The following is a 20,502-nucleotide window of genomic DNA, read 5'->3' as shown; positions in this document are numbered from 1 at the left end:
TAAGAGCAAGCACTCTCGGGTGCCTTCTTTTCGCCACCTGGACTATATTTCAGAGGCGGATGAGGATTCTGATGGCCTGGTTCCTAGTCAGGTTCCAGATGAAATTGTCTCGGGCCATAGTCAGTTTGACGATTTGAGACAGTCACTGCATGATGCCAGTGGACTGGACACCTCTCCGGAGGTGGAGTTTTGTAGGCCTGAGCCTGGCTCTCATGCCGATTCCTCGTACCGGCGCCTTATGGCTAGGGTTTCTGAGTACTTGGGATGGTCTGCTCCCCCAGGGGAGTTTGTGCAGGATGATCTGACGGACATCCTTGATGTTGGTCCCCCAACTGATCCGGTACTGCCGTTCCATATGGCTTTACAGAGAAGGATGGCGGCGGCTTGGACTGCTCCGGAGAGTCTCCTGGCGGTGGGCAGATCCTTGTCGCGAAAATACCGTCCAGCCAGTAGCGACCCCTGCTACTTGACCAGGCACCCCACTCCGGAGAGTTTGGTGGTGCAGGCGGCCACGGCCCCGGCAAAGCAGGCGTCGTACCCTACCATCCCTCCTGATAGGGACGACAAACGTTTTGATGGCTGAGCGAAGAAAGTGTTTTCTTCTGGTGGTATGGCGCTTCAGGCGGCCAACTCCATTTGTGCCTTGTCTCGTTTCACACACACTCTGTGGAACTGTGTTGCGTTAGCGGCTGAACATATTCCCGAAGGGGACGAACGGGATGGTTTCCTTGCTATGGTCCAGGATGGTAAGGATGCCATGTGTGAGTCCGTTCAGTCGGGTTTGGACTAAGCTGAATGCGTCAGTGGGTCCATGGCGGCGAGCACCGTGATACGCAGGTTTGCGTGGTTGCGGAAGTCGGGGTTTGCTCCTGATGTGCAGTCTCGGCTCCTCAACATGCCCTTTGACGGTGAACACCTTTTTGGCAGCAAGGCTGACGAGAGCCTTGAGAGGTTGCAGACCTCGAAAGCTGCAGCGAAGTCGTTGGGCGCTGCAGTTCGCCAACCTCCGCCTTTTCGTCCTAGGGGACAGCAGTGGAGGGGTGGTTCCTTTCGCTATTACTCGTCCTTCAGTAAAGCGAGAGGAGATGGCAGTCAGGGAGGCCAACGCAGGGGTACCAGAGGTGGACGACAGGGTACCCGTGGTGCCAAGGCCGCTCGGGCAGTTGCCTCTTTGCCCTCAGGTAACGCCGCGGCCGATCCCACTCAGTCATGAGGCCATGTCCCATGGTTCGCCGGTTGGGGGAAGGCTGGCGCAGCATCTTGTAGAGTGAAAAGCCATTACTTCAGATGTGTGGGTTCTGGAGATCATAACCCACTGCTACTGTCTTCCCTTTCGGCACAGGCCTCGCGACAATCCACCGGGGTACCTCTCTATGCAGAGTCCGGATCCGCTCCTTGCGCAGGAAATTCAAGCCCTGCTGGAGAAAGGCGCCATAGAACTGGTGCCTGTAGCGGAGAGGAACAAGGGATGGTATTCCCCTTATTTTTTGATTTCGAAGAAAGACGGGGGATTGAGACCCATCATGGACTTGCGCGGTTTGAACAAACTCCTCAGGAAGGACAAGTTCAAGATGGTTACTCTCTCTCAAGTCCTCCAGGCCCTTCAGCTTCAGGACTGGTTGGTGTCACTCGACCTCAAGGATGCTTACTTCCATGTGCCGATCCATCCCAAGCACAAGAAGTACCTGAGGTTCGCGGTTGGCGACTCGCACTTTCAGTTTGGGGTCCTGCCGTTCGGATTGACCTCCGCCCCAAGGGTTTTCACCAAGCTCATGATGGTGGTGGCAGCGCATCTCAGGCAAGGGGGGATTCACGTCTACCCCTACCTGGACGATTGGTTGATCAGGGGGAGCTCTCCCGAGCAAGTCCTGGATCATCTGTCCGTCACCTGCCACTCCCTTCACAGGCTGGGCTTCTCCCTCAATTTAAAGAAGTCCCGTTTGACGCCAACACAGCGGCTCCAGTACATCGGAGCAGTGCTCGACACTTCCCTGGGGCAGTGTTTTCCTCCCCAGGTGAGGGCTCTTCACATTCAGCAGATGGTGCACAAGTTTCAGCATGCCCAGACGCTCCCAGCGTTCGAGTTCTTGAGGTTGCTCGGCCTCATGGCATCCTGCATTCTTCTGGTGCCAGAGGCTCGCCTGCGGATCAGATCTTTGCAGTGGGCGCTCAAGACGCAATGGTCGCAGTCCTCCGGCAGGATGTCGGACCCGGTTCAGGTGCCGCCCTCGGTCGCCCGGGACCTTCTGTGGTGGGCCGTCGAAGGCAACTTGATGAAGGGGGCTCCATTTTGGCTTCCCTGGCCGGAGGTGACGATCGTGACGGATGCATCCTTCACGGGTTGGGGAGCTCATGCCAACGGGCTGACAGTCAGCGGTCGTTGGTCATCGTCGGAGTCCAGACTCCATATCAATATGTTGGAGCTGAGGGCCGTCAGGCTAGCCCTGAAGGCTTTTCTGCCGACTGTGCGAGGAAAGAGTGTCCTGATCCTGACGGACAACACAGTGGCCATGCACTACCTCAACAAAAAGGGGGGGGGGCAGGGTCACTTCCTCTGTGCAGGGAGGCGATGCAGCTCGAGTTCTGGGCCATCCAGCAGGAAGTTTCGATCTCGGCAGTTCATCTGGCCGGAGACGAAAACGTGACGGCGGACGCTCTGAGCAGGCAGAGCACGATCTCTCACGAGTGGGAGTTGGCTCCGGAGATTCTCCTGGAGATCTTCGCCCTTTGGGGGACCCCTCAAGTGGATCTCTTCGCCTCCAGTGTCAACCGGAAGTGCGAAAGGTTTTGCTCGCGGGAATTTCCTCCAAAAGGAGCCTTAGGAGACGCGTTCGTGGTGGAGTGGTCGTTCCCGCTGCTGTACGCGTTTCCTCCAGTCCCCGTCATCCCGCAAGTGCTGCGGAGGTTACGGAAGTTCGGGTCCCGGATGATCCTCATTGCTCCGGCGTGGGCTCGGAGGACGTGGTACCCGGACCTTCTCGACTTGTCCATCTGCCCTCCGCGTCGTCTTCCCTACCGAGACGATCTGCTCTCACGGGAGGGGGGTCAGGTTCTCCATCCAGAGGTCAGATCCCTCAACCTTCACGCTTGGCTTCTGAAAGGTTGAGGTATAAGGATTGGGACCTCCCTGAAGACGTGATGGAGGTGTTGCTTTCGGCCCGAAGGCCAGCAACAAAGTCTCTGTACCGTTGCCGTTGGCGTAAGTTCTGCGACTGGTGCCGAGTTCAGAATGTGGATCCTTTTGCATGTGACATCCCCATGGTTCTGTCTTTTTCCTTTCTTTGGCCCACAGGGGCTTGCAAGTGGGTACCATTTAAAGGTTACCTGGCGGCGCTGTCCATCTTTAAGCGCTCGTCAGAAGAGTGTTCTTACTTTAAAATCCCTTTAATTTCACAGTTTCTGAAAGGGCTCACTAATGTGTTCCCTCCGTCACCTTTCCTGGTGCCCGGTTGGGATTTAAACCTTGTTCTTAAGTTTCTTATGGGGGCTCCGTTTGAGCCTTTACATTGTTGCCCTTTGAGGCTGTTAACTCTGAAAACTGTTTTTTTAGTTGCGGTTACCTCCGCTCGCAGAGTGAGTGAGTTACAGGCACTTTCAGTTAAGCCACCCTTCACTGTATTTCACAAGGACAGGGTTGTCCTTAGAGTTCGTCCTTCTTTTCTTCCGAAGGTAGTGACGGAATTTCATTTGGCCCAGAAGGTTATTCTTCCGGCATTCTATCCTCCTCCGCATCCTGGTAAGGAAGAGGAGAGGCTCCATAGGCTTGATCCTAGGAGAGCTTTAAGCTTTTTGTGTTTCACGCATGTCCCGGGTCAGAGTGGACGATCAACTCTTTATTGGTTACGCTGGAAAGCGTTTAGGGCAAGCTGTGACGAAACAGACTTTGTCTCGCTGGATTATTTTGGCCATCTCAGAGTGCTACCGCTTGGCGGGTAAGGACCCACCGGCTGGCTTGCGGGCCCATTCTACCAGGGGTATGGCTGCATCTACTGCCCTGCAGAGGGGTGCTCCTATTCGCAACATCTGTGATGCAGCCACCTGGGCTTCAGTACATACATTTGTACGTCACTATTCCCTCGATTCCATCCGAGCACAGGATCTGGCCTTTGGCAAGGCGGTCCTTTGCTCTGCTATTTGATTGGCTATTCTAGATTTTGATTCTAAATTCTTTCCCTCCTCCTTGCTCTGGTACTGCTTTGGGAGTCTGTCATAGATATGGAATACGTCGGAGGACCCAATCCCCTCGAAGAACAAGTTACTTTCTTACCTGGTAACGTTCTTTCGATGGGATGGTCCGACGACGTATTCCATATCGCTCCCGCCCTGCCTTCCCCGCTGCAGAATTTCTTTGCGATTGCAGCTTACGTTCCGCAAGGCTTTGTGTCTGACTGGCAGTTGGCTAGTGTCACACGTTCTGGGGGAAAAAACTACAACTGAGGCTACGGGCGTCGTGCGTCCTACTTATCACATCGGATGACGTCGGACGTCGGAGGAGGTCCTCGACGACGGCGCAGGTCCTCGACGACGGCGCATCGACGTCATCGACGCAGGACGCAGACGCCGAAAAAAAGTTTCCGAAGCAGCACAGCTGTGGTGATTACATGTTATAGATATGGAATACGTCGTCGGACTATCCCATCGAAAGAACGTTACCAGGTAAGAAAGTAACTTGTTCTTCCTTGGGAGTCCGACATGTGGGTTCTGCTTTACTGCTTTTCTCTTCATCTGTGCTTGGGAATCTGTTCTAGTCCAATGGTTGGGAATGGTTTTCTGTGTATGTAGTATAAATGTACCTTTATCGTGACCGTCTGTATTAATCCTGATCTACTTCATACAAAATTCCTACCAGCCCCATTCTCATAGACCAGCCATGTTTCACCTAGCTACAAAGGGCATCTGTAAACGATGCACAGAAAAGCTGTACACAGCTTTGGTTTTGTTTGCAAAGCTCCTCCTGGTCATGGCACCATGCTGCAAGATTAACAACTTTAGGCACGGGCCAAAGACTAAAAATAGTAACACAATTGCTAATAAATGAATCGACCATCAATTTAACAGACCTTCTCAATTTAATATTGGTTTGCTGTAGAAAGACTGTTTTTCTGGTTAGCCATCACATCTCAAGTAAAGGCTTGGCTGGTGCACCTAATATTTAATGGGTTGTCATGGCTCAGGTGATGCTGTTGTGGTACCAGGTATTCTACACTAAAGACGTGTTGGTGAGGTTCTTGTAGGCAATGTGGGTTATTTTGAGAGGGGTTAATTTAGAACTCGGTTTAATCTTGCATATAACTTCTTTCCCTCTTGCTTACAGGTTGGTAACTAGTAATATTTTGATTTTGATAACCTCTTCTCATGATAAAGCCTGTGTTAACTGTTTTATTTAACACTGTCTTGCTTCTTTAGGAACCTCATTCCAGTGACAATTTGGTTAAAGATAATGAGCCTCTGTTGCGGGCATCTGATTCCCTTCTAAGTATCAGCACAATTGCTTCTGCCATTGCAAATGCATCAACTAGTGCCGATCCTTCGCAGTTGGCTGCTATGATAATGGCTCTTTCAAATAAGGACAGAAATCTGCCCTTCACACCTTTTCCAAAAACGGATGGGGCATTAAATAGCCCTTTACGGTACAGCTCCTTTAACACTGATGGAATCAGCATCATTGACATTGAGAAGTACTTAAAAAAATCTGATCCTAGTGCTTATGAAAGTATAGTAAGCAACATTGAAAATGAATCTTATCTGTCAAATTTGAGCCAGGATATGCGTTTATGTAAACTGCATGAGAAGAATCCATGCTCCGATGTATTCACCAGTACTGTGAAAATGGAAAAAGCAGATTCTTCGTCTCTTTCTGACCTAAATGAAAGTCCCATTGGAAAAATGAAAATCATGCCTATGTTGGAGAAAAGAGTTGAGCAGCAAAAAAAAACAATTACGTTTTTAGAAGATGCTTCTGATTCAGAAAGTGGTGAATGCCCTCTTGTAAAGTCAAAAACAATTGTGCCAAACGTTGGTGTAGAAAATCGTTCTACAGCAAAGTCAACCGGAATTATTAGGAAACTACAAACCAATCATTCTGCCACAAAGGATGAGCAGGTATTTCAAATGAAACCCCAGGCAAAGCCTCTGGGCACTGATGAGAAACCCACTGTGGGTGTGTCCGCTATAAATGAAGATGGACCATCTTCCCCCTACCATTTCAATAATTCTTTTTTGATGGCGAGCAGCAAGTCCTGTTCATCGAATCCAAGTACAGACATTGAAGCAATGAATCTGCAATCACTTGCCTGTAACATAGAACAAACATCACCAGAAAGAAATCGGGCAGCAGGATTTGGAGCGTTAAAATCAGCCTCTAAAACTGTTGTGTATAACTCATTTAGTAATACAGTAATGAAGAGTACTCCATTACTTACAGAATGTAAAAAGCTTCCAGAACCTGTAAAATCACTCCAGAAAATAAGTGATGCTGGTAAAGAAAAACATGTGAATTTTCAACATGTATTGTGTGCTCAAAATGATGGTAAGTACCTTGTTTAATTTTTGAAAATAACGATTTGTTTGCAACCCCAGACCGTTTTACTGTCTTAATTTGTTTTTATTCACGCATTCCAGATATGAAATCCAAAGTCCCACAATCCGATGTAAATTATCCAGAAGATGAGCAATATAGCTTCAGACCCTCAACATCCCCGCTAATTCACTCTTCTCCAAGTCAAGATTCTATAACACCAATTTTATCAGGGTAATACTTACTTTTTTCCCTTGTTTGCATTCCATTAAGAAATGTTTGATTGGTGTTTAATGTTTATGAAAAATGCATACTTTAAAGTAGCTTTAACAGTTGCTATTGTAAACTTGACTTATTACTTTGCAAGCAAACTCAAATAGATGCCTACTCAGGAGACTCAAATATGCTTCATGGAGACATCAGGCAACAGTGAATTTGCTGCAATGTTGCCCATTTGTACGCTGAACAGTTTCTGCACACTATTTATATTGTAAAGTTGCTGGCATGTTTCAGTATACTGTGCAGTCTTTAATTCTGAAGCTATAGTGTCAACCCGTGGGACCCCAAGTTCAAGAAGTACAGATTTATTTTCCCGTTGGGTTATTACTTTAGTTGACAGTACTTTTTTGCCATAGTCAACAACAGCGTTTGTACCTTTTTCAACTCTGGTACAGATCTAAAACTTCCTGGTGTGTTAATGAGACTTTAGTCTTATTCTGATTGCCAAATTATCCTCTAATGCTTGCATGGAACGCATTTGGTATTTGGATTATCAGAAACGAGCAGGCACATCTTCGGTTATTCTTCAGCTTCACTTATGAAGTTGGCAGATCACAAAAGTCCTTGTGAACAGTAATGCAGAAATAGTTTGAACTTGGTGAACATGCTCCTAGACTCAGTGATTTTAAACCACTACAGCGATAATGTCCGCAGTATGAACGCCAATTAAAAGAACCTATCTACAGAGCACATTCAACAAATGTTAACCATAGATGGTGTAAACTTAATTGCCAAGTTGTTCAGATTGCCAATTGTTTCCATATCTAATTGGCAAAAAACGGTAGCCCAAAATCTTATCCGTTTCAACATAGCCACCATATGCTAAATTATATATCAAGGTAGATGTATACAGTATGAAGATGTTCAAAAGCAACCGTATTGTTCAAGAAGTATGAATGACTAATGGAGATAAAATAACTCTTAATCATGAATGCACAGTAAAGTTGTCTTGCATAGTACCTGTGGTAGGCCAGAATCTGGAGACGGAAAACCAGGCATGATTTTCAAAAGATTTATTTCCTCTTTTGATAAAAGACCCATATTATTCCTTATTCAATACAAATCCCTACTCTATACAAATGAAGGTAACAAGGCGTGCGCATCAGTATGTCAAGATGGTCAAGCATAAATCAAGTCCTCTGTCCTGAAATCCTTTCCTACCTACTTTCACTCTCTACTGATCAAATGAAAATATATAACAACCAAGAAATACATTTGGGCCTGGCCCAAATGAAATGGATGACTGCTGGCCTTTGACCCCACCCATGTTTCTTTCCCATAGTCTCTTCCCTAGGTTCACAGTCCAAGACACATATATCGTGTATGGCTGTCGTGGGGTTCCAGTCACATCTCACTGGTTCTCCTTCGCCGTGTATGTGTATGTCGGTCCTTTTCTCTTCAGAGAGACTTTGTTTCCTCGCTTGACGTGACGTTAAGAGGGTGGTTTTTCAGTTATGCTGTTTTCCTTAAAGATGCTGAAATGAAGTTTGGGTCATAAGCAGAGCAAGCCATTGTTGGAGTTCTCACACATATTAGTTCCTGCATACCCCATAAAGGTGTAAAGTCACCATCCCTTTACTCCAGAGACCCAGAGACTGTATCTCTAAAATGTCCCTGTCGCTAAGGGGGCATCACCTCCAGAGGAATCTTGTTTACTCTGGCACCTAGGAGGTGTTGAGTGTAGCAGGCTTGCCTCCTTAGTACCAAAGGTGGAGGCTCCCCCTTGAGGAGGGTGGACAATCTCTCTGGATTAGTCACAGGCTCTTCTGCTAATAATGTTGGTCTTGGGGCACATGAATGTAAAATTAAAACATGGGGTGGGAGATTGTGGCATAGGCAGGATCTGAAACATTTGTGGCATTGTGTTTCAGAAGCACATGCTACTTGTGTGCTGAATATGGGTTCTGTGTTTGGGTGTGGCACGGTACCCTCTCCCCTGGTGTCTGTAATGGTAGTTGCAGGATTAAGAGGATAGCTATGAATGCATTGGAATGGGGTGTTTATCGGGAAGGGAAAGGATGAGTCTGTTTAGTGTACTACACCTTGTAGGTTGTCTGATGGGTTATTTATTTGCATTTATAAAGCACTCGCACAGCCCAGGGGTATAGAGGTGCTGTTACAGGAAAATGTCTTAGTTGCAGAACAAGGATGGGCGGTATGTTACATGGCCCAAAGATGTGATCGTCGATATTCTCTTGGTAAGTTGCTTGGTTACATTAGCCCTTGCCTAGGTTACATTAGCCCTTGCCTAGGTTACATTAGCCTTTGCCTAGGTTACATTATGCATGGTAGGTTGGATTGGTTACATTCTTGTGATAGGGCATCAAGGTTACATCTTGAGCTGCAGTCAAATACAAGACAGTTATTTGCTTAAGGAAACATATCGGCCATTAGGATACCGTTGGATATCAGTAGGGTGTGGCCTTAACAGTGTGTGCAGTTTAAGCAAACAATCTAGTTTTGATAGCCTTACGGAAGGCGAGATGAGAGGGTTCAGCTCTGATTGGAAGAGGCAGGGAGTTCCACTGCTTGGAGGCAATAAAGGGGAATCTCGCGCCCTCGCCTCTCGCATGTTTAATTCTTGGAACAGGCAGTAGATTGGCGTAAAGTGTACTTAAGGGTCTAGAGGCAGGAGGTAGAATGGCTCTGCGAGAGGTGTGGAGGTGCGGTGTGATGGACGCATTTGTGCGTGATGGCGTGTGTTTTGAATAGTATGCGCTGGCAGATGGGCAGCCAATGCGCTTGTTGTCTGGCTGCTGAGATGTTCTCTTTTGGAGATGCCCAGAGCTGCATGCAGGGCGTTATTTTGATTTGTAGCTTGTCTGTTTTTCGCTGATGTTCCTGTAAAGAGTAAATTACAGTAGTCCAGCCTTGAGCCTATGAGGGCACGTGTAATTGTCAGATAGTTGAGGATAGGAGTGGTCTGGTGGCATTGAGGAGTTTAGAATAATAGACTGCCAAGGTGGCGATTGCGCTATCCTGTCTAGACATAGTTAGGTTAGTATCTAAGTAGACTCCTAGTGTTTTGACTGAATAGGAGACTGAAATGGTGATGTCGATGGTGAATGATAGTTACTGGTCATCCAGTATGATACGTGAATCAGTGGGAGCTATCAGTAGTAGTTCCGTCTTGTCCCTGTTCAGACAAAGCCAGTTTTCAGCCATCCATGTGTGGATGGTGGCATAGATGGAATTAAGAGTGCTGAAGTCTGTCTGGTAATTGCCGGAGAGAGGAATGAGGACTTGTGTATCATCAGCATAGTTGGTGTACATGATGCTGAGCGAGTCAAGTAGGATAAAAAGGGTGATGATGAAAATATTATAAAGCGTAGGGGATAGGCAGGATCCCTGTGGGACTCCAGATAGGATGATGTCAGGATTTGCGGCTGCTTGGTCTGAGAAGACACGCATGGCTCTTCCTTGTAGGAAGGATGCAATCCAGGTGATTGCGTTAGTTGAGAAGAAGGCTGAGGTTGAGAGGTTTTTCCAGAGAAGTGTGTGATCCTCCACGTCAAATGCTGCTGATAGATCTAGGAGAAGGAGTAGGACAGGTGTACCCGTGTCTCCAATATCGTCAATTTGATTTTTTTAGGTCCATTAGGGCCATTTCGGTATCATGAGCAGGACGGAAACCGGATTGTCGGGCGCCTAGAATGTTCTTAGATACTAGGAATTGCTTGCCTTGCCGGTACGCTTCTTTGTCAAGAATATTGAGCAAGAAGGCCATGTTAGTTATGGGTTGGTAGTTATTGGGATTGGATGGGTCGAGCGTGTTTTTTTTTTTTTTTTGATGGTGAACCCAAGTTTCTTTTAGGCTAAGAGGAACCAATCCTAAGGAAGCGTTGATGAATGACATGATGAACGGTATGAGTAGATCTGCACATTCCTTGATGAGGGAGGCTGGGCAGATATATCCCCTTTGTACATGGAGGGTTTAATGTTCTTCATGATCTCAGCGACTTCTGTCTCATTGATGTCTCTGAAAGAGAAGAGTGTTGTGTTGGATGACTGCTGGATAAAAGTAGGTGTTTTGGCAATATTGGGAAGGAGTGGATTGAGTTTGTTTGCTCGAATTTTGTTCTGAAGTGTGTCTAGCTTGTGAAGCATAGCTGCTTGTATATCAGTGCACCACGCTTCATTCTTTGAGATGGCTTGGGGAGAAGGGGCAGGAGTTTTAAGCTCTCTAAAGATTGAAAATATTTCCTTACAGTTGGATTTGGCATTAGCTATTCTAGAACTGAGAGTTAGCCTTGGCGAGGATGATCGCTTTTTTGTATTAATTGGATACTTTGTTAAATTCTAGTTTGTCTAAGGTAAGTTGGTTAGTTTGCCACTCTGACAGGGCTGTATGCTTTTTGGTGCGTAGGGTTGAGCGTTCCGGGGTGAACCAGGTGTTGGCGTGTTTTGTTTGTTTGGCTTTGCGGCCAGTTAGCGGGGCAATGCTGAAAGAATGGTATTGAAGGGGAGGGCAAGGGCATTAGGATCTTTGGAAAATGGGGCTGCTAAGGCTGGGACCCTGAGGTAGGGGGCACACGTTTCTCTGGTGAGGAGGCATGCCCTTCTGCTAGAGAGAGGGGTGGCGGTCGGTTTTTGGAGTTTTTGTGTGGAAAGGGTGAAGAGGATGAGGGGGTGGTCTGTCCAGGGAAGGGTAGAGTTATGGACGCAGTGTAAAATTTTGAAAGATTTTGCAGTAGGGGTCGAGTAGGCGGAATGAGGTACATGTTCATTGATTTATTTAGGTGTGGTTATAGGAAGCTTGCTTCAATTCAGCAGATTATTCTCCTTTCTCTGGCATTCCAAGCGCCCGTATGCTTTAATAATTGAGGGATTTGGACTGTCAATTGCGTTTGTTTGAATCGGTTTGTTGTATTTCTTCAGCATTGGCTGTTTTTTTGTGTCTACTTTTCTCCATTGTTCCTTGAAAATGATTGCGTCGTTTGGTGCTGCATCTTCTCACCTGGTGGAGTGAAGGTTCGGCCCATTCTGTTGCCTCCATGGTGGCTGTCCACCTTCCAGTCCATTGACATCATGGCAGACACTCGTAAGGCCTGCTCGACTTGTCACCTCAAGAACTTTCACATCGAGGATCTTCATGAGAAATGCCTTATTTGTCTTTATCCGGACTTTGATTTGAATATCTGCATCATTTGTCAGTCGTTCTCCAAGACCCGTAAGCATAGCTGCAGGAGGATAATGGCTTGGTTGGATGAAGGTGCCGGGGCCTCTTACTCTGCCTCTGTCTGGTAGTTATGCTTCTGCAAGGCATAGCAGACCCCTCAAGCTCACTCTTGTCAAAGTGGTTGAAGCCCCATGAAGAATCTTCCTGGTGTAAGAAATCGAAAATAGGACATTGGTTGCATGCTTGGCCTGCTCCATTGTCAATGTCTATCTCCACGGTAGCCAGTGTCCTCAGCAGTTAAGCGTGTTACAGTTGAGCTGAAATTCTCTCCCAGTGCAGGTGCCATGCAGGCACCGATTCAAGCACACACACCATCACAGCCAGGACCAGTGCAAGTTCCTTCTCCTGCACACTCAAGGGGATGGGTCAATGGATATCGTGTCCATGCTGCAGGCGCTTGTCTCAGAGCTTCAGCAATGTCTTCCTCCTGCTTTACAACCTAATGTTTTTCTTGTTGAAGGTGGCCTGGATCCTCTGCCACTTTCAAGACCCTGCCCCCTCGTGTTCAGGTCCTTCACTCGCCAGCTAATCTCACGGACACCGACACTGATGTCGATAACTAGCCTACTGATGGCTATCTATATACCATCTTGACTGACAAGTTTGATGACCTAGTGCCAGGTGATGGTGAATTAGGGGATCTACCTCCAAGAGACTTCCCTCCTGCTGAAATTGGCTCCTTTTACATGCTCCTGTCTCAGGCAGTAAAACTGGTCGATCTACTACCAGATGATCAGAAGAAGAGTTTCCTCTATCATGGTGTAAATCCACCAGAACTGTGGTGGCCACCCCTGTGCTGGATGATATTTGGGAGCATAGTGGGTCTAGTATGGTGCCTCTGGACAAAGAAGGCAAACAGCTGGATTAGCTTGGTAAGCATATCATTTCCACAACTGCTACCACCATCAAGGCGGCAAACCCTATGGTGATTCTTGACCTCTACATCTGGGAGCATTTGTTTAAACTGGGGCCTGGTGCTGGAATTTCTACCTGGTGACAAGCTGGAGGAAGCTCTTAAATCTCTGCTGGAAGGTAAAGCAGCATTGGCCATGGCATTTCCATTGCTGTGGACGTCGCAAAGACTTCTGCCGAATGGGAAATGGAGCTGTACTGCGACGCCAGGGCTGGCTCAATTAAGGCCATCAGCTTCCGGCCTGAATTGCAGTCCAAGATAGTGGAAATGCCATTGGACGACAAACATCTGTTTGGCAAGAAGGTGGACAAGACCATTAAAGCCATTGAGGCCGACTCAGACACAGCCTGTTCCTAAGTGACCCTGCAACACCACCACCAGTCCTTTTATCTAGGGAAAAACCTGATTTTCCAGAACTTTGAGGGATTACAGACCCTTTTATCGCCCGAAGAGGGTTACAAAGGAAAATCCCAGGCCTGTTGTGAGAACCAGCATTGACGAGGGTCCTCCTCCAGAAGCCAGTGTCTGAAACCAGCTTGACCAAGCTCAGGCTCCAACTGCCCCTCTAATACACCCCAGTAGGGGGAGGCTTACCAACTTCATTGCTCTGTGGGAATCAATCACCGCTCATGAATGGGTGTTACCTATCAAGCGACAAAGCCACGCTGTGGAGTTCATTGGGCCTATACACGCCATCCCTCCCATTCCAAAGGCAATGAAACACCTGCCATTGCAGCTGCAGGAGGGGCAATCCCTCCTTGCAAAGGGAGCCATCAAAATCGTTCCAGTTCATCTACAAGGCACCATAGTGCACTCCAGATATTTTCTATTAAAGAGAAAATCGGGGGCTGCAGGCCTATCCTCGACCTATGCAGGCACAACACATTTCTCAGGTCTCAAACCTTTTGAATGGTCACGCTCCAGCATATCTCAGAACTGCAAGAAGGAGATTACCTCTCCTCTCTAGACATGAAGGACGTGTACTTTCATATTATAATTCAGCTGCGACACGTGTTTTCTTCGCATCATGGTTTTAGGAAACCACTACCAGTTCAAGGCACTTGCCCTTCCGCCTAAAATGAGCACTAAGGGTGTTCACCAAATGTCTTGCTCAAGCCGCAGCCCACCTTCTTTCAGGGATTCCAATCCATCAGCATCGAAATGACTGGTTGGTACAGGCCCCATTGCTTCCACTGGCGACACAGCATACAAAGGAGACGGTCCACTGCTTCACATCACTGGGTTTCTATGTGAACTTTGCAAAGTCTTGCTTGTATCCATCATGGGACACGCTGTTCTTGGGCTCACATCTAAACACCATCTCAAGTGTCGCCATGCCAGTCCATTCTGAAGAAGGTCCACCAGCTGTCGCACCAGTCAGTGGCTTCAGTCTGCTGTCTCAAGTCCCTCTTAGGGATGATGTCCTCGTGCATCCCATTTTCCCCCTCACTGGAGATGCTTAATGAGACCCCTTCATGAGTCACTGGATGCCTGTTGGCAACAGATTTGGGAATCCTGTGAAGGCAAGATTCTTTTAATGGACATGCATTTTTTTTTTTAGATGATCTCCAATGGGGCGGCCTTTGTCTCCATCTCACTCTAGGTGTGCCCTTTCACCTTCCCGACTGTCATAAAAAGCCACTATCTAATGGACACTCTTCTATTGTCTTTTCCACTACACAGAGTGTACGTATTAAACGGAGGATGAATTGGACTTAAATGATATTTTTCTCCTGAAGAAGGGATAATAGATCCCGAAACGCATTGTGCTTGGATAAACAATTTTTTTTGGTTTAAATTAATTGTTATTAATTGGAAGATGGTTGTTGCTTTATATTTGAGGACACTTCGTACTTTTAATAATTGCACTGATCAATATGAATGTAATATGGTAACATGTTAAACATGAAATGGAATTGTACTCTTAAGTAAAAATCTTATAATTGACATCTAAGAGATTGTTCGGTCTCTTAGTAAACAGAATAGTTGCTTACTTCACTTTCAAACATTTTTGTTTTCTAAAAATACTCTTTCTAATTTACACTCATCTACAGAATTGTTTGTTTAACAATACCTTGAGTGTGCACCTCACTACTTGTATTCAATCGGTCAAATACTAATTACCAACAGGTGTGCATCTGTACAAATCTTTTCCCCATGTAACCCGTCTCACCATCTCACATGATTTCTCGGTACCCCAGAGAGCAAGGTGACACTTGAATATGGACAGCAGCCCATGGAGGATGTACAATATACATATAAACCTTACATATTCAGGATAGCCGAACTTTAAGGTCTATGATTCAATACGTAGGCATCATTCAAAAGGCAATATTTAGTTGAACTACTAAATCCATATGCAACATCCCCAGGCTGTGATACAGGCCACCCGACAATGGAGTACATATGAGTTGTTAGTACATTTTGCACACCAGATTATCATCTCACCTTATTACATATTTAATTGCCAAGAGACCGAAGCAAGGACTGAAAATGCATAGATTGATGTTATTCATCTTATACATTGTGCCATTCAATGCATTCATTTAAACCCGTCAGATGACTTTGCAATTTAAAAATCAAATGCTCTTCCATCTCCAGCAGTCTGTGATTCACCTGTTCCTGACCTCTGACCTTCATTCGTATCACCCATTGGATCTTGTCAATACCATGTTTCCTCTGTGTAATGATGTACCAACGGGGCATTTACTACAACATTTTTAAGACATCTTCGATGTACAATCATGCAGATTTTGCTTTTGAGCTTGATTTCGCCAATATATCTCAAGCTCCATTGGCATACCAACATGTAAATAACATCATAGACGTCTTTATGGGAGGGCAACAGGGGCACTTGACACAGGCGCCCACCTTGGAGGGGGCACCACAAGGCTGTATGATCTTTTAAAGTCAGTTTCCATTGTTGACCAAACATAAATGGCACACATTGGCATCTTTTATGGCATGCTGCTGAGGTTAAACCTATTGCCTGTCTTTTGTTGACAAGAACTTTCTGCTCTAATTCATCCTCTGCTTTCTTTGTTAACTGTAGTATACATAATGTCTGCATTCACTATAGCACCTTTCTGTGGGGACCCTCTTGATCCTGTGAAAGAGCCAAAGTTGAAATGCATATTGATGCATTTGAGAGCTGCAATGGTTCAGAAGGTAGCTTAGTGTGTTAAGCACTCAGTGCCTAGATGCCTGTGTTCACATGCAAGATTACAAAACCAATTCCAGCAAGGCCTACTCAGCCTTTCCTATGTCAGAAGTCGATAAACCTGCATGTATATTTACTTTGTGTTGTAGCACAGCAGGTGCTATTATCGGCAATGCAACTGCACCAGATAGTTGCTATAAAACCAAAATTATCAGTATGGTGACGTTTAGAAATCAGAAATCTGTTTCTTATGACGGGTGGTTGTAAAACCTAGGCAGCCACCCCTAATGATGAGCGTAATTGTTAGTCTGGAGAGGTGATTAGGTAACCATATTCAAGACTGTTAAACCAAGGCAGTCCTTCTCGTGTCCTGGCTTTCTTAGCAGATGATTCAGTGATCGTGATCCTGGACAAATCATCTTATATCATTGACAGTACTGTTCTGTCTTCTGTGAAATATGGTTTGCCTTCTCTCATCATGGTCTTATTCAACCCATTACCTGATCTTTCCTTTTTAAATAGGCAGTTTAAGTGGGAGGGGTTCTGCACAGATGAAAGCCACCAGATATTGCAAGCCTATGGCAAGCAAAGTTTAAGGTCTGCTCAGTTGACACAACCGGTTTGCTTTTTTGTACAATTCAAAGGTTTATCTGCACGTTTTTATGAATAACAATTTCACAAGCCTGTGTTTTTTTAGCGTTTTTTAAAAAAGTTATTTATTTATAGGTCAGTACACAGGTGAACATATACATTAACAATCAATTGCAACACCAAGCTCGGCATGTGAAAGCGACATTTCCCTCATCCCTCACCTATTACCACCTAGGTTGGGCTATTACTCTCAGTCCAACTGGGCTAAGTTGTGCGACGGTTGTTCATTGTTCGAATGCATGGCCCTCACAATTAGGTGCGGCTTATAAGTCAGCGCAGGGTAGTTCCGGTCATAGTCCAACAGCGGCACCCAAATGTTCCCAAAGTGGTGAAGGGTGCCCGCCTTGGCTGCAGTAAACTTCTCGGCTATCAAGATGTCCCAGAGCTTAATCTACCAGTGTCATCAAGGGTCCTTCATCGGACTTCCATGTGCGGGCCACAGTAATTTTTGCCACCAGCAAGAGTTGGGTTGTAAGGGCTGCCCATCTACCAGTTCTCGGGTAAGAGCCCGGGACGGGACCCCTAGGAGAACTTTTTCAGGAGCCAGAGGGATTGCCACTTGGGTAATGTCTTTTATCGTGACGAGGCATTGTGACCAAAATTCTCTAACCTTAGGGCAAGTCCACCACATATGGAAATAGGACCCTGGGAATCCGCAAAGATGCCAGCATTGCTGGTCCAACGCCTGCTTAAAGTGGTGTAGGCAGCGTGGGGGTTAATACCAACATAGGAACAGCTTGTGGTCACACTCCTGGTTGGTGATGCAAGGGGAGGACGCACAGGCTTTCGTCCAGATATCTACCCAAGTCTGATCCTCCATGGCATGCCCCAGGTCTGCCTCCCATTGAGACATGTGGGAAGGCTTGGTGACAAAGGGGTCATCCTGTAGTAATTTATAGAGCGGAGATCTTCCCCCGGGCTGGCAGGTCAGTTGCGGGGAGTTCAAACAGAGTGGGAGCTCGAGTCGCTGCCGTTCGCGTCATGGGGGGGGAGCCCCAATGCCACAGTTGGGAGTAGGTGAACCTGTTAGTTTCCGCTAGCTGCAAGGTCGTCTTGCATTGTTCAAAGGTGCGTGGGCAGCCCTCCTCAAAGAGCTGCCCTAGAGATTCGAGGCCTCCCGCCACCCAATTCTGAAAGTTCGCGTGGCAGGAGCCCGGGGAAAAGGCCGGATTATGAAAAATTGGGGAGAATGAGCTCATGCTCCCCGGGATGCCCATTTGTCTCCGGGCTTAGTCCCAGGCTTTCACCAGATGTTTAGTAGAGGCCAGAATGTTCGGCCAGGTTTGGCACAATGAAGGGGGGACGAATGGGACGAAGAAAAGCGAAGGGAAAGAGAGGGACAGGATTGTTGGATCCCCACCCATTTCAGGCGCCCGAGGCGGTGCCTTATACTTGGATGTGGGCTAATTGTGCTGCAATTCGGTATCTACCGAGGTCGGGGGGACCCCCAGTCCTCCCAATTTGGGACTGCCCATAATGGTTCTCTGGGGAATTCGCGGTTTCTTGCCCCTCCAGATAAAGTTGATCAATTTTTCTTTTAAGACGCTGCATAGGGGGGAGAGGGATTGAAATGGGCAGGGAGGAGAAGGCATAGAGGAACCGTGGGAGGTGGTTTATTTTGCAAACAGTAATGCGGCCCAGAAGCGAGACCTCTTGCGAGAGCCAACGGTTAAGGTCTTTTTCCATCTCAAAGAGGGGGGGGTGGAGTTTGTCTGATAGGCGTCTGCGGGATGGGCCGGGATCTGCACCCCCAGGTATGGGATCGACTTGACACTCCACTGTATCGGGCATTGCTTCTCTAGGGCGCTTCTCTCTCCCCTGGGCCTAGCCCCACCCCTAAAGCCACTGACTCCTCGAAGTTGATAGCAAAGCCTGCCACTCTCTCGAACCTCTGAATTTCGGCCAGGGCCAACTTCATCGAAGTCGCAATGTCAGTGATGGTCAAGAGCACGTTGTCGATGTAAACAGCAATGGTGTGTTGGGAGGGGCCTCCTTGTGGGCCTTTGATCCAGGGGTTCAGGCGGATGCGTTGGGCCAAGGGCTCCATGGCCAGGGCAAACAGCGGGGGAGGGCAAAGGGCACCATTGTCTTCCACACGTAAGAGGGATCGGGTCAGATAGAGGACTATTGACTCTCAAAAGGGTGTTGGGGGACTGGTAGTTAGCGAGGACCAGCTTTTGTAACGTTGAGCCAATGTGGAAGGCCTCATGGGCAAGGCGCAGGAAAGTCCAGTCCACTTTATCAAAGTCTTTAGTTGCATCTAGGGCTAGTAGGGCGAGTTGTTGCGATCCTTGGTTAGCGACATCTATTAAGTTGAGGACTCGGCGAATGTTGTCTCTCGTTGACCTATGGGTTATGAAACCTGTCTGGTCTGGGTCTATGATGTCAGGGAGGACAGGAGCTAAATGGTTTGCCAGGATCTTAGAGTATATGTTGGCGTCCAGGTTTAGCAATGAGATGGGCATATATGAGCTGTTGTCCCTGGGGTCTTTTCCGGGCTTGAGAATGAGGATCGTGATGGACTCCTGCATGGAGGGGGTGATACTTCCTGTGGTGGCAAAAGAGTTGAAGAGAAGAGTCGAAGGGGCCAGTAGCTGGGGGCAGAAGATTTTGTAAAATCGAGTGGAGTACCCATCTGGGCCCGGGGCTTTGGGTGTAAGGCTCTTTATGGCCACGTTGACTTCGTCACCTGTGATGGGGGCCTCAAGACCTTCCCTAGCCGTGAGGTGTGGGAGGGCCTCACCCCACGGGTAGTCCTGTTGTTCAGTTTGGTCCCTTGGAGATGCTGTCATTATCTCTGAGAGATGGGCCACCGCTAGTCGCAGCTTGTCGCGTTCTGCAAATTGGACCGTGCCATGGGGGCTGCAGAGGCCCAGGATGGTGTTTCTTTTCTTGGCCTTGGCTAGTTTGTCCACCAACAGCTTATTTGCTTTGTTGCTTTTGGGGTAATACCACTGTTTAGTTTTAGTTAGCAAGTGTGCCGTTGCTTTGGCATAATGTGCCTCCAGCCTCGTCCATGCCGCCTGTAAAGCGCTATAGGATTTCGGGGACCAACCCTTCTGCTTTTGAGTGGCTTCAGCTTCCAGGAATTCACTCTCCAGGGCGATGCGGGCCACACGTCTAAGTTTGTGAAAAGCTGCGCCTTGAGCTATCAGTTCCCCTCTCAGCACCGCCTTCATGGCAACCCAGGTGTTGGCTGGAGCTTTGGCCTCGTTCCGGTTTTTAAGTTTTTAATCTACCTAGCAATGGCGTCCCTTATTGCCGTGTCACTTAAAATAGTGTTATATAAGTTCCATCAGCGACCGAGGGGAGGATCAGGATCATGTGCTTGCAGGGTCAGCCAGACCGGGGCGTGATCAGAGAGGACCCTGGGTTTGGTGGTAATTTTGTCTGTAAAGGCCAGGATCTGGCAGGAGGCCAGCAGCAGATAATCCCGGAGAAGGTACAATGCATGTACGAGTAGGAATTGAAGTTTTTCTCATCTGGGTAGATTACCCTCCAACTGTCCACAACATCTAGGGTCTGAAAGAGGTGTAGCAGGCTGTTTGCCAGTTTTAGGTCTCTGGAGGATGGGGGATGAGATCTGTCCTTAAGTGGGTCGGGCGCTCCGTTGAAGTCTCCCCCATGACGATTTGTCCTTCAATGAATGGGAGGAGGGCCTCTTCTAAGTCTCGGTAGAACCCCTCCTGGTTATCGTTGGGAGCATAAACTGAGATGAGGGAGTAGAGTTGGCTGAAAATAATGCATTTGATTTTGATGAAGCGGCCTTCCGGGCATCGTAAAGAGTCCAGAATTTGCAGTCT

The 20,502-nt window shown here is 47.4% G+C and overlaps 1 protein-coding gene across 5 annotated transcripts in view; it reads left to right on the top strand.

The window, feature by feature from the left end:
• Positions 1-20,502, top strand: part of CEP192 (centrosomal protein 192) — a 2,773,731-nt gene that overhangs the window by 1,091,269 nt on the left and 1,661,960 nt on the right. For all 5 annotated transcript variants that reach the window (XM_069620824.1, XM_069620822.1, XM_069620821.1 and 2 more), the window contains 2 exons: positions 5,407-6,529; positions 6,622-6,751. In XM_069620824.1, the coding sequence (XP_069476925.1) occupies positions 5,407-6,529; positions 6,622-6,751 (1,253 nt within the window). The remainder of the gene's footprint in view (positions 1-5,406; positions 6,530-6,621; positions 6,752-20,502) is intronic.

The sequence above is a fragment of the Ambystoma mexicanum genome, chromosome 5q, assembly GCF_040938575.1.
Source record: "Ambystoma mexicanum isolate Mex_15411 chromosome 5q, UKY_AmexF1_1, whole genome shotgun sequence".
NCBI lineage: Eukaryota > Metazoa > Chordata > Amphibia > Caudata > Ambystomatidae > Ambystoma > Ambystoma mexicanum.
Note: the sequence above shows the minus strand (reverse complement) of the source record. Positions and strands in the feature narration are given on the sequence as shown.